The sequence below is a fragment of the Nothoprocta perdicaria genome, unplaced genomic scaffold (genome assembly GCF_003342845.1).
Source record: "Nothoprocta perdicaria isolate Ctin4 unplaced genomic scaffold, notPer1 scaffold_162, whole genome shotgun sequence".
Lineage (NCBI taxonomy): Eukaryota > Metazoa > Chordata > Aves > Tinamiformes > Tinamidae > Nothoprocta > Nothoprocta perdicaria.
The window spans coordinates 1,249,745-1,264,587 of NW_020454783.1; the positions used below are offsets into that span (position 1 = coordinate 1,249,745).

At 41.9% G+C, this 14,843-nt stretch overlaps 1 protein-coding gene across 1 annotated transcript in view; it reads left to right on the top strand.

Annotated features, from left to right (window-relative positions):
- The first annotated feature begins 1,180 nt into the window (after positions 1-1,180).
- The window catches only part of CPA6 (carboxypeptidase A6), a 73,701-nt gene continuing 60,038 nt past the window's right edge, over positions 1,181-14,843 (top strand). Inside the window, exon 1 of the mRNA XM_026035602.1 lies at positions 1,181-1,275. Coding sequence (XP_025891387.1) covers positions 1,181-1,275 — 95 coding nt within the window. The remainder of the gene's footprint in view (positions 1,276-14,843) is intronic.

The window sequence follows — 14,843 nt, forward strand, 5'->3', positions numbered from 1 at the left end:
TTTTGGTGCAGGCAGGTGAACAGAAGGAACATGGGCAGCCAAAGTGTAGGGTGAAATCCTTCACAGGACCAGGTGAGCCCAGAGGTCTTCTCTCTCTCTAGAGCCTGTCACGCACAGCTAGTGCCAGCATAGACAGGCAAAGCAAACGTGTTCATTTGCCTTTCAGCCACCAAATACATCTCCATATGAGGAAGAACTTACTATGAGGGTGACTGAGCCCTGGAACAGGCTGCCCTTGGAAGTCTTCTAAATCCACCTGGATGCCACCCTCTGCCCCGTGCTCCAAGAGTCCCTGCTTGAGCACGGGGGTTGGACTAGATGCTCTCTAGGGGTCCCTTCCAACCTCAGCCATTGCGGGATTTTGTGGAGTACATAGAACATGTGGAATATGTGGCTTTGTGTAGCCCTCTTCAAAAAGGTCTCTGTACCACTGAAACAGTAGCAGGGATTTGCAGTATTTCTCCCGTACATTCAAGTCTAAGATGGCTTCGTTTGTTGACAGCCTGCTCTTCTATTTTTCTCCCAGAGATACTGAGACTTGGTGTTCTTGCAAGCGTTTTTTTGCCTTTGGTATGCAAGTCACCACAGAAGCATTGCAGGAACTACCAGGTATTCCATATGGGCATCATGTTTTTTGGTATGGGCATCATGGGCATCATATGGGCATCGTGATCAAGTTTATTAAYGCCTGTGATTTCCATGAACTGGAGTTACCTTCAAGGGGAAAAAAAAAAAAAAAAGAAAGAAAAACTTTTTCCTGTTTTCCTTAACATTCCCAGTGCTCCATTAACTTACTTTTTGTGCCTCTTTCCCCCCCAACAGCGCAGACTCGTAGCAGCAAAGCGCTAGATCACAATAACGGTACCAGATCGGTGCTGCTGTCCTGTCGCACCGCGTCACCGCGGCCCCGCTCCTCTTCCCCGCGCCGGGGGTGGGCAGCGCAGCGCCCGGCAGCGCCTGCCCTCGCCTCGCGCCCCCGCGAGCCCCCACCCCGCGCTAACGGCTCCCGGCGGCCGTTGGGCCGCACCTGCGGGCGCCGCCAACGCCCTCCCCGCCGCCCGCCCCCTGCCCTGCCCTGCCCTGCCCGCCACGCCGTTACCCGCCGTCACCCGCCGTCGGGGCGAGCTGCGGTGCCCCGCGGGCTTTGTGTGCGCGGCGGCGGTGTCGGCGCGGTCGCGCCATGGCGCTGCGCGGGCCCCCCGCGGCGCTCCTGCCGCTTTGTCTGCTCTGCCTGCCCGCCGCGCTGCCGCTGCGCTACCGCGGCCGCTACGCCGGGTAAGTGCCGCAGCCGCGGAGCCGCCGCCGGGGCCGCCCTCGCAGCCGCGCGGCTCCGCGGGGCTCCGCGTGGCGCGGGGGGAACGGGAAGGTCCTGGCGGCTCCGTGCGGCAAAGGAATGAATGAAGGTTCGCGGTTTTCCTTGGGGGAGCTGCTGGGATAGGGCTGGGAGGCGCTTTGGTGAAAAGCTTGAAGTTCGAAAAGCGAAAAAGACTTTTTTTCTTTCTCAGGAGTTTGTGCTGAAAGTGCAAAGTGCCTGAGCAATATGGGAACAGATTAACCTTGCTCTAAGCAAGTGGAAGTGCTTGTATCTATCTCAAGCTAGGTTCTCCTTTTCCYGTTTTTTCCATTTAAAGATCAAGTTTGTGCTAAGCTGGCGCCCAGCTGTAACAAAAGGCAAGCTGCCCCGGAGTTGTGAGCTGCAGGGACGCGCGTGCGAGGCTCTGCACCCCAAGGCTCTGCGTGCCTTGCCTGCCTTAGGGACTTGCCTCTGGGCTACATCTGTGGGACCCGTAAAGGCTGCCGAGCAGATTCCGGTACCAGAAGCCGGTGGTGACTTTCTGCATACAGTGCAAATGCCATTAAATGTGACCAGTGAATTCTTCAGGGTAGGCCCGTGTAGCTGTGGGATTAAGGACCGCGTTATCCTTTTTATTTGACTTCAGCAGCCAAACCAGGCATGGAAATTCCCCTACTGAAATGAAGTTTAAAAAATCATCTGTGAAGCTTCAGGGATTTGGGAACGTGATACAGAGCCATTCGCTCCTGGGTCACTGTTAGTGACAGAAAGTAGCTAAATGTGTGACAGCTGTTTTGCCATCTCTGTTCAGCTCCAGGGGTAAACAGTACCTGTCTGCCCTGCGAAACAAAAGCAGCCCCCACAACAGGAGGGATACGAACAGGGCAYGGACAACCAAGCTGTTCTTTAAAGTCAGGGTCCCATCATAAGATTTCCACTGAAGCTCTGGCTGTCGGGAGCCCAGTGCCCAATCATAATTCCAGTAAAACCCAGTTGCAGGCTGCATTGAGCTTGCTCAGACATGATATTGAGGTGAAGAGCAAACTCCCAGTGTTGGTACAGGAATCTTTTATGAGTATTAATTGCATTTGTGTATTGCATATAGATACGTGTCTCCATTTTATCTATATGAGATGTCAAAAATTACATGAGGGTTCTAAATGTTTAAGTGAGATTGTCCRTCTACAATCTAGTTACTTAAAAGAAGAAGCGGCATGTAGTTTCAGGCACTGTAATCTAGTTAGTTAACTACACAAACCTGCATGTGATTCAACTGCATGGGCTGGAGTTTATCAAAAACTGCTGATCAACAGGCAGTTACAGTGGGGGACTGAGGCATGTTTACGTGTCTTGCTGAAAGTGCAGTCCTGTTTGCAACATAGAACGTGCAACATATGTAATACAAACTGGAAAACCCCTGAGGCGACCAACCTTTTAGATTTCTGCTACCCTGGCATCATTTGTGTCAATAAAAGATGATGGAGAAAAAAAAAAAAAGAACAGTCTAAAGTGGAATGAAGGTTTCCTAAGATTACAGATTAAGATTGTCTCATTCTTCTGAAGCTTCTGTCACAAACTCGGGTTCTGTGCAGAATCATTTAAGTCCTTCTGATTAAAACTGGCTAAAGACAACTGAAAGTGGTTGGCATCATTAGTGAATCTCATTATCACCCAAAAGAAAAAATATTTGATAGCTTTCCCCCCTCCCTCCCCCCAAGAAGCAGGGTTAGGAGATAATACTGTTTTCTCGTGCTTTTCGTTAAGAGAGATGTCCCAAACACCTTACTACTTCGTAATGCTAAGAAATTTGTGATGATCTTTCTTACTTCCATTTTGTCAGAAGCTGTGCTGTACAGGGGAAAGGCATGAATATAACTGGAGCAAAAAGGTGAAAGAGGAAAAGAACAGAGAAGATGATGAAAAACATTTCCCAAACTCGGACCAGCACTAGGAGGCACAAAGCAATTGCAGATCTTTAGCTAGGGACTCTGACCAAAGACAACTGCTATTCCACGTGTTTCTGCAAACAAACTCTTCCAGACACATCAAAGCAGGTCATGTATGCCATACAGATACCTCTTTAAGTAGAAGTCGAGTGGTATGATGCCTCAGAAGTGTTGCAAGGGAGGCAGCAGCTCATGTGCTTGATGAAGACTGAGGTGTGGGGTTGTTTGCCTTCTGTTGCCTTGCTAGTGGAACCAGGCTGAAAGCAAGGAAATGCAGCTTCATTCCACTGGTGTAGATCCTCCGTGTTGAAGTTGGTGAATTTTTGACATGGATTCAGAAGGACAAGTCAGTGTAAGGAAGAACTAGGAGTATACTCAGTGATAGTATCATACACGCTTACCCTGTTGTTACTGTTGCTTGGTATTGACAGTACAGCAAAGCAGGATACTATAACAGGTAAACTATTTTTTTTTTAGGGGGAAGGACTAAACGGAGAGGTCTTTCAGGTCTTGATTATCCAATGAAGGTGATGTTTCCTACAACCTAAACAGGAGTTCTTAAGGGAAAAGTTTTTTGTTCGTTTGTTCTGTTTTTTTAGCTAGTGCTATGTTATTCTTAGTCCTGTTCCTCTCCTTCCACACATAGCACTTGGGCAAGAGCTCTTTGTTCAGATCAGAGTGAGATGTCAAGTCCTCCAAAATGTTAGTCTTGGGTAAGCTGCAGAGCAGCAGATAATTGTCATCCCTTTTGGACAGGGAAAGACTATGGTTCATGTGTGACAACAGCATAATGATATCTGGAGTGATGTTGAGATGAGTAACAAAGAAACTGAAAACAATGAGGAAATGTTCTGTAATTCAAGATATAATGTTAATGGTAAGACATCACATGCTGAAAATTGCTTGAACCCACTATTCTGATAGGCACAGAGAGCAAAAGATCAAATCTGAGAGTATTCAGCAAATATCAAGTATTTTAATACCTGCTTCTATCCCTACATACCATTGTTAAGTGCTGTTGATGCCACAATACCTTGCCCAACCATGTGGTTGGCGATTGTTCTGTCTCCTGGAAAAAACACATGGAAAATTGGTTGTGGAGGCAATTGAGAAGAGGAAAGGAACTTCTCCTGTGCTATTGCCCTCTACGATTCTTTTTCCAAATATTTTATTCGGGGTCTGGAAGACCTGTGTAAAAACTGCTCTTTCTCTTTGCTGCTCAGCTCTCTTCCCCACCCCTTGCAATGACCAAGTCGAACTAAAATGTCAGAGACACAACTGGCAAAAAACACCTGGCAAAAAAAAGCATTTGGAAAGCACACCATCAGCATTTGATCCAAGTTAATCATTTATTGAGATGAAAACCACATTTAATGCTTCTCTAGTTGGTTTCAGAGTTTTTAAAAGGTAAAAAACTGTAAGCTTCCTAGCAGTATGTAYAACATAAAGTACCCTTTTTTCAAATAATAGTTCTGTAATCAAAGCACCATAACAACTCTTTTTATATATTTCTTCATCACCTGGTGTTCCCCTTGAGAAATACCATTTACACTCCCCTCAAGGATTTTTAAAAAAGGGGACTGGTTAATGCCAAGTGTTGATTCTTTCTTTCCACAAAGTCATTTCAAATTTGATGCTTAACCTTTTAAATCATCTCTGCCCATCCCATTATAAGTGGGAAATATGAAGTGTTTCAGTCGTTCTTTCTTCACTTTCCATCAACTTTTTATGTATGTGGTTTTATGTCTTTTTTTTAATAATTGGAAAACAGCGTGCATCCAAATTACACAAACTGAAGGCCAGGCAAGGAGGCTTCCAGGTCATGATGGCTGTGTCAGAAATGATCTGCAGCTTGATGTTACAGTGTGGCCCATGAGATTTATCCCATATTGTCCAGCCTGGGACACTGTAGGATGGTGGTGCAGCCTGTCTGGCCTCAGCAAGGGGAAGGAAGAGGGAGAGAAAGTTTGGGGAGTGAGGGAAAACGCGGGGATTTGTGGCACAGGCAGAGCTTGCTTCTGTGCTTGGCAACTTTGAACCTTTCCTAGGGCACAGAATGGTTGAGGTCTCCCAGCTTAGGAAAGGTTCTTTGGGAAGTACAGCCCCAATCCCAGTAAACTTCTACAATTTCATTGTTTTTTCAAACCTATATTTTATGAATGGGAATGTAATATATTAGTAAAGAAAAAACATACTTGAATTTGGTTTTGGGTTGAACAGTGTTTTTGAGTTTGTTAAAAAAACACTTTTAAGATGTACTTAGTCAAAGCTTTAAAAAAAAGAGAATATCAAAGCCATATAAACCTTCAGTCTAAAGATTCCACTTTGAATCCATGAACTGCCACTGTCCCTTGGAAATAAGCAAGTGAAGAAATATACCTTGTCCTAGAGCTTTCACTACTAGTTACAGTGAACTCAGTAGTTCTCAGTTTTATGATTTGATCACTTCTCTGTTGCTCTTCCTAATCTTTTTTTTCCCCAGAATCAGTCATGGGCTTCTTAAAATGATGTTTATAACCTTGAATATTTTTGTGTAGGAACTTCATGAGCATTTGAAAAGGGAGAGATGCTGTATAAATAATGTATATACTAATTTTTGTGATTAGAAAATCTGGAGTCCAAATATAATCAACTGACGTAAGACTCAGTGGAACTTACTTTTAGTGCAGATGGAAAATCAGAGTTCTAGAATGAGCAAATTAAAAAAAACAAAAAACCTTAAAGCCCCTGCTTTTCTTGCATTTTCTTGCATGCATGGCTAATAATTTGTAGGAAACTCTTGCTCTGTATACTGTGTAACACTGTATTGCGTGCTACACAATAAGCAGGATYCCAAGTTGTTCTTAAATTCTGCTGTCTCTAAACATGTCATCTGTACATCTGAAACAGCTTTATGGGGTCAAAATACCACAGCAAATGTTTATTTCTTTAGCCAATTGAAGGTGAATGGCCACCATTAAACCTCCCTCAGTATCTGTGGGAGGTACAGTCTGTTATCTGTTTTGCAGAACTGTGCATTTTCCTTATCTCTCCTCCTTAATTTTACCTCTGAATACATAAAGAAGTTATACTTGTAAAGCATAGTATTTAAAAATGTTTGCACTGTACATATAGTGTTGACTCCAAATTTGAAGAACAAAATAATTATTTTGATCATTTGTCAGGAGTCACTTCAGTAGTGCCAAAGYAAAAGCTGCTGTGAATATGCATATAGCAGTGGAACCTAAAAGCAGGTGGTCAAGTTCACGTTTCAGTATTTTTATTGTTCAAGTAGTATGATTTGTTTTGCTGCCAGGTGGGAGATAAGGAAGATTTTCTTGTAGTTTGAGGTACACACTCTAATCCAACAGGAAAGAAACAATATTATTACTCTCCCTTGCCCAGATGRCTTATATATTTCTGCTATGAGTATTAATTTTCATGCAGAAAACTTTCTGTGAGTCCTGTAGTTTCTCTCCTGTTTGCATAAGCAGGGTAGGTGGCAAAGGGAGAACCAACAAGTGAGATGCATTAGATTTCTTTCTGAAAATGCTGCTGCAGGTAAAACATACAGAATTTAAGAGGAGTTTTGCCTGGTCTCATATTTGCAGGAATGGACCTATAGTCMTCAGACTTATGAAGATGATTAACGTTTGTGCAAGGTACTTGAAGGTGGCAGAGCCAGAGTCCTCTGAATTAAAAAGTCATTCAGAGCAACAAACTGGTGGGGTCAATATATTCCATTCTCTAAAACTTTGCACCTTTTGAGTGCCAAATGAAGCAAAGCACCTCATTGCCTTCTTGTGAAACAGAAGGCAGGGCACTGTGCTGCCTGCGGTCACAGTGAGGCTGCCCACTTGTTTGGGGTGGGATCCTGTGCAGCCTGGCACAGCGAAGCGGCCAGGAGGCACAAACATGTCCCTCTGCTTGGCAGGCTGGGTGGCTGAAGCTTCTATTGCTCGTTATAGATCATCCAGTGTTTCAAAGACCTTGCAGAGTGATGATGCCCTTTGCAGTACCACATGGTTGACTCAAAGCAGGGAGTAGGAAAAAGGCTGCTTTTATTTTCAGTTTAGATTTATGTTGCAGTGGGATAATAACCCAGGATAGCAGTGTTCTGCAGGTTTAAAAGCCTAAGGTAAGCAGTAGAATAAATGATATATTTTAAATAAAAGACAGGGTAACAGCTTGTTAGATCAGAAGACTTTCTGTTTGTTTTGAGGACATGTACTTATATGGTGAAATTATATTCTGTAGGTAGGATTTTAAATGTGAATATTGGTCGCTTCCATTTTTCTCCTAAAGCACTGAAAGTATAAACTTAGCTGAAACAAATGAACAGGTTCATCTCCTGAAGTCAGGAATATGATTATATAAGAGGCTAGGACCCCAAAGGAAAGGCAAGTTTCGGGCATAGCTGTGAGAAATGACTTTAGCAGGCCTGGCGAAAAACTGGTGCACTCTTTGATTTACTCACCTGGACTCCTACCAAGGTTGCCGGCAGATGCTGCTCCAAGGCTGCAGGGTGATGCTGAAGCTGAGCAGAGCTAACCCAAGCTATGGCCCTGCTGCTGCTGCCAGGAGAGGTGCTCGCGTTCCCGCTGCTCCAGATGCACAGCCCCTCTGCTCTGCTCGCTGACTGGCRCTCATCTGGATACATCAAGCCAGTTCCAGGAGCAAAAAGAGCAGAAAAGCATTTTTTCCCTTTCRTTCCTGGACTGACTTTAAGCTCCTCAGTCTTTAATGTGGCTCCTGTAGAGCATCTGGGCTGTTAGCACAAAGAAGGCAGAAAGCAACTGGCTTTCTAGTTCCCCCCTGGGTTGGGGGATTCCTGCTGAGGCCTCTCAGACTCCCAGTCTACACATGTACAGGAGATGATACTCTGAAACCAGTTAATTCCAGGTGTGAAATCCAACAGGCACAGCATGGGTAAACCTAGATGAAATTTGGCATTCTCATCAGTCCTGACTGCCAGTTTTCTCTCCAGACAGTGGTAATACCCAAAGGAGTATTTCAGGCTCAAGAAGAGAATAATGCAGTATTTATTTTCAAACAAAGGTCTTTTAAAAAGTTGAAAACTAAAGAAAAAGTTAACCTTGTTGCTAGCCATAATCAAAGGTAGGATTTTGAAGCGAAGCAACTTCCAAATTCCGAATGTCTGAAGAAGTTGTCTWWMAAAAAAAAAAAAAAAAAAAAAAAAGACAAGATTGATATATTAGGATCTGTATCTACTGGGTATAAAAACAAGTCACCATGTAGACACCCTGCCAAGTCTGGGCTAATAAGCCCAGTGCCTCAGCAGAATGAGCTCATGAGCTCGCATCTTGGCTGGCAGCATGTAGTATAAACACAGCCCATGGRACATGGGCAATTTGCCAGGTTTCTGTTCTGCTCCCTTCCTGATAAATCTGCCTATGAGCATGACAATATCAAAATATATATGTGGGGATTGTCAATAGGATGAAGAAAATCTTAAGTTGTTTGCTTAAAAAAAAAAAAAAAAGCATATTGTTTCATCTTCAGTCTGTTCATCTGAGATTGTTTTTTGTTCTATTTTACCAAATTTCAGTTGTCTTAGTTTTGATGCAGCTTTAGAGTCATGGTCTACTCAATAACAGAGGAAATCAAAGCATTGGACTATAAAGGGTAAAAGCTTTCATATTCACCCTCCAACAGCATCAGAGTAATTTGTGGTTTGTATTTTCCAAGGCCTAATCTAGAATTATAGCTGCAGTATAATATATAGTTATGCAAATTTTGATCCCCTTTCAAAGAGCTCTGTCTGTTCTACATTAAGTAGCCGGGAGTGAGAGACATGGCTCTTTTCTCCATAGCAATTGCCAGGGGTAAAAAGCCCTGGAAYTGAGGGCTCATTTCAATGGAAGAGCAGCCTCATTTTGTGAGTACCCCCTGCCTGCCATGGRGTGTGCATTGGCTGAGCTCTTCTGGTCTGTCACCAGCTCCTTAAAGCCCTGTCATGTCATCTAGTCATGTCATTTAGTTTAAGAACCCCCATCAGACAGATGTGAAAAAACACATTGATTTATTTGTGCAGGGATGTCCTGAGCAGAGTTGGAGACAGAACTGCCGACACCCCAGGCTCAGATTTGCTGAGGGAGGACAGGACTAAGGGGCTGCTGCCTTCCTTTTCTCACAGCACTTCCCATGATGAAGTAATGCTCCCACTCACATGATAGTTACGTTTTTGAAAGCCTTGCCTTATCTGCCAAAAATATATTTTAAACCAAAACATAGGTGCCTAGCGAGTTCAAGTGTCTTTGCAGTTCAGAAAAGTAGGTTAGAAGATGTTACAAATCTGGAGACCCAAGATTTACTTCTGTCTTACCTGACCATTCAGGCTCTTGATTTCACATATGCTTAGCCCCTGGTAGCCTGCAGCCCATCAGTGTGATATTTATGTTACATCCATCCCTCTTTCTTTGGACTTGTCATSGCTCCTCCATGAAATAACTGCCATATGATGTGTGGCCGTGTGATGGACAGAAAGATATTCTGAAAGTGCAGTAGCTGAGAGCTGGCAGCAGCAGCCTGCTCGAAATGGAGACCTGTCTGTAGCAATTAGCAATATCACACACAAACAGATGGGGAAAACAGTAAAGTGCCGAATTATCTTAATTCCTTGAGAAATGAGGGAGAGTGAAGTAAAGCTGATCTCCTACACACTAAGAAACCAGTAAAGATCAATAGACTAGTGCCGACAAGGAGTTAAACTGATGAGTTATGAGATACAACCTCTCCAGACACTATAAAGGCTTCATCAGAGAATGGTGGCTCATGGGGCCCAGGGTCCAGCAGAAACTYATCTTTTGCTTCTGGTGACTGGATCGGTAGGAGCAAGGAGAACAACTGCAGATTTTACATTTTCAGAACAGACTAGCCCTATGCATTTGCAGAGAGCGCGAGAGTGCTGTGAAACGCTTCAGAACTAAGAATCGTGGAGAACGGCTGATCCGTGCGGTGCTCTAGGAAACCTGATCTTTCTGCATTGCTTTTCTTTAATCCRGATTCCATTATCTGTGCTGAAAAAAGAGCCCGTGAGCTTTTATGTATGCAACTGCAGTGGGGATAGGCTTTGAATTACGACGTGTTTGCTCACAGAGTCAGCGGCAAATCATGCTAGTTGAATGGCTACAGACTGCACAGTTATTACTGAGGAAATCATAAATGCAAACGTGAGACAAAAAGAGGATAGGTCCATGAAAACCAGGAGAGTGAGGAAAGAAGGTCTTAATTTTCAGGAATATATTGTGAAATGAGGTTAATTGAGGGAAATAAGATGCGTTATTTTAAAGGTCTATTCTGCATAATTTTAAAGTTTTATTTTACGATTGAAATATGGTCTTAATGAGGGAGTAGGTGATAACTGGTCAATAAAAATGTTGAATAATCATTCTGTTAAAACATAGATAAAGCAAAAAAAGCAAATTTTATGCAGGAGAAAAATACAAACATCTCATTGGCAGAATTACTTTTACAGCATCCTAATAGGAAGCCTAATTATTACGATATATTTATCAACGGGCAGTCCATCTACTCAACTGGAAAACATTGCCTGTTAGAAGAAAATACAGGACAAATTTCAGGTGAATAAAGAAGGAATTTTAAATTAGTCCTTGTATAAAGAACTCTGCCATTTACAGGAATAAATAAATGGACAAATGTAAAGATAGTATTTTTAAAGTTATTAATATGCATGCATAGTATTTATTTTTAAATTTTATGTCTGTAAAAGAACAGATGTTACGACAAAAGAGSGTCAGAGGAAGACTGGAATCCATTGCCTATGAGGAACAGTCAAATACTTGCTTTTAGTTGAGATACTTGTAAAACAAGAGAGTTTGTATTAAATGCAAGCAAAGCAAACAGCTGCATTCAAGACGTGTTCCCACAGCCTATGGGGGTTTGTAGTTTTAAGCTTAGTTATTATTAATGGAGGAGGGGGCTTGAAAGAGCTTTGTGATGAAACGTGTAAAAGTTGCCCTCAGTAGTTTCCTTAGCGTAGGGGAGGGACTGACTGCAGGAGCGTAGCCTCTTGGATAGGGACTGCAGCAAAAGCTGAGAGGCCTTTGCTCTTTTGGCCACCCATGGCCTTCATGTATGGCTTAAGTTACTCTGCTGACTTTACACAGCGAAAATGAAAATACAAATAAAGCTGTATTTTTTTTATATGGAAGAAACAACATCATATCATCACCTCATATGTTACGTTGCATCTTGCATAATGTAAATTTTTGGCAGCTTATTCCTAGCATATAGCATGCCAACTCCATTTTTCTTGAAACTTTGTGTAAGGATAGCTGGGGACAAAATATAGTGTAACAAGAAAGAAGCTGCATAAAAATGGAGCTGACAATTTAATAGCACTGCATTTCTGCAGGTCTAAACTTGTATCGTTTTACATAGCATATCAAGTGTAGCTCAGCGTGCACATTTTTTGCACATCATGTCGTTATAGATTGAAAATTGCAAATGGAATTTCATTGCAAGTCTATGTTCCCCCCCCCAAAAAAAAAAAAAGCATAGAATATGGTTTTAGATGGATTTTCTTAATTACTTAATAACAAAAATAAACAGATCAGTGTATCTAGGATCTGATGTTAGCATTTAGTGGACATATGCTGTCTCCATTTGTTCCCTCACAAACTACTTTGGTTATAATATTACTATATTACTAGATTACATTGTTTCAAGCATACGGTGGCATTTAGGACAAAATATGGGGCAAGGCTRGAGTTCAGTGTTGATCACAAGTTTCAAAGTTGAGCGCTCCATTTTTGAATACTTCAGGCAAGGAAGATACAAACTTTCTGTATGTCTTCATGTGAAATTTCCTCTCACTCATCTGGTCTGTTATAAGCAAACTAAGCGGCATTTCCCCAAAAAACAACAAAATCATATTGACCAACCTACTCCTCTCTCGCTCCAGCATTTTACCCTTGGATGAAGAACAAGCCCATTAGAGACTCTCTGATAAAACCCTGTGATGTTACAGCAGCAGAAGCAGTTTTTACTGAAAATGCTGCTCAGGGGCCATATCTTGGCAAGTAACAGCTCACTGATGGAAATAACATTTGGCTTCAAAAGTTATTTCACAGAAGGTCTGCGTTCATAGTTTCTCAGTTGTCGTCTTCAAAGGACATTTCAGTGGCAGCGCAGGTGGTGAGCAGAGATTGCTGCCTACTGAGCAGTACGGAGCCTCCGTTTTCCTGCTACCTGTTCTGCAGTTCTCACTCTSCCTGTTTTTTCATCATCCTCCTGCCTTTTGGCAAGCGGAGCCTGCGGCAGTGTTTTGGGTAGGGACTGGCACTTCCCCACATGCTGGATCAGCAGATAACTCTTTGGGTCTTTGTTTCTGTGTGTCTCCAGTATAATCAAGTAATAATAGTTTCAGCCCTACTGTAGTTCACTTGAAGAGTGGGTGCAGCTTGTATGCTAAATAACAATGTTATGCTGGTGAAAATAAGCGTAACGACTCTTTATTAGAATGAATGCTTTCAATTTAGTCATTTGTTTTCAGTTGGACAGAAGGCTGCAAAAGTGGTACAAAATTGCTTAGAAGTACGAAGATGATTTGTTTGAGGAGCTAGCAGCTGACTTTGTCAGCATTTCATTAATTTTTGTGAATTATAATGTCAGGAGAGTAAACTGCATTTAGGAAATAAAATGATAGTTTTCATCAAGTATCTAGTGGATAAAGCTGTGTTTCATGACATATTGAATCGATACAGACAAGGTTGAGAAATAGGTGGTATGTGAGGCACAGACTATACCAAGAGCCTCTGATTTCACCATCTTGTTCCTCTGCATCTCTGCTTTTGGGTTATTTGAGGTTGGTTCTTTGCCTTTTAGCAAGTCTGTTTGTGAGTTCAAAACTGAAAGAAATTCAGGGGCAAGTGAAGCAGGAAGTCATGAACAAGAGCTCCAAGAGACATTAACTTCCCTGCCCATGCCAGGGCAAGGTGGCTTGTGTCCTATGTGATGTTAATGGCAATGTCCTTTTTTATGAAAATCTAGGCATATGTTTTTATATGTGCACACAAATATAGGCACCAACATTTCTGAAGTGGAGAACCTTCTGAAGTGGAGGACCTCTACTATACCTCCAAATCTGTAAGTCAAAGGAATGTACACAAAGGTGACTCTTCCATACAGAGTGTGATGAGCTTGATGTCATTCAGTAAGTTAGGCTAAACAGGTTCTGCTTTTTAGATAAAAGCAGGTTTCAGTGAAATATTTCATGTTTAACTGATAATCAGTGCAGTAAATGCATTTTTAACAAGTAATAAAAAAAAAAAAAAGGCATACCTGAGAAAATCAGTTGTAAGTTGTTGAGGCAGTGCATATATGATAACATCTGATTGCTGCTGCCTAAGGGTGCTACAGGGGTCTAGGACTGGGAATGGTCCTGGAGTAATGCAGAGAATTTGGACTTTGACACTGGGCTGAGTCTTCTCAAGGAGTCTCTTCATCATCACCTACGCCTACTTCCAATAGAAAAGCCAGCCTTTTATCACCTTACATCCAGTGGGAATATCCAAAGCTACAACTTGTTTGAAATAACATCTTAAACTTTAAAGATACAGAAGCACCACTTTGTCAGTTAGACTTCTGGGATGGCAGCCAAAGTACCAGCAGAGCACTCTTGGTGAAGTTATAAGAATAAAATCAGAATCAAGCCTGAAATGACAACCAGTCCTTAGTTTGAGGGAAAAATGATAACCAGTCAAATAGGTGAGGTATTCACAAGTTTTAGTTCAGCACATTAAATATTGGTTTACTGAGTTAAAATAAAAAAAATATTGTTTAGTAAGATTTCTGGTTTCCCTGTTGCCAGAACTCAGAAAAAGTAGATTGAATTTCTTTTTTTTTTTTTTTTTTTTTTTTTTTTTTTTGGTACCATAAAGGTCTCCCAAGCCCTAGTATATTCGTTTTATGCTCAAATAACGTTTTTTAAGTCACTTTCTTTTTTAAGAATAGGGCTTCATTGTTGCTCTAGAGGGAAGGAATAGCACTGCTACTTTTTTTTCCCCCTATCCCTTTTGAACTGAGGAAAAATGCAGGCATTGATTCATGACCCTGAATATTTCTGAGGTGTATTGGCTCAGCAAATCTAGGTTCTGGACAGTTGTTTGTAAATATGGTATGTTTTTCCAAAAGCTACAAAATTCTCCAAACTGAAAGAAGCAGTAGTACATTTTAGTTCATCTTCAGAATTTCCCAACCTCACCTCACATCTGTACACAAAAATTTAAATTATATAGCCTTAAACCAGTGTTATTAAAGAAGAAACTCAGTACTCCAGTTTACAAACATTTCTCCATAAATTAGATCATATTGGTAACATATTTCAAGCCCATGGAAGACCAAAGCACTATTTCAAATAGGAAGATGAGCTATATAAAAGATTAATTTTCATGTTTTAAATCAGTAAGATTTTAATATTAAAAAAAAAAAAAAAAGAGTTCTTAGACTTGTCAGTGTCCACAGTGCAACACATCAGAATACATTATCTATGTTTTATGCTGTCCTTTTGGAAGATCAATTACAGGAGCCATAAGCAAAGAGTCTGTAAAAGAAGGAGGCTCTTCCAGGCATGAGACATC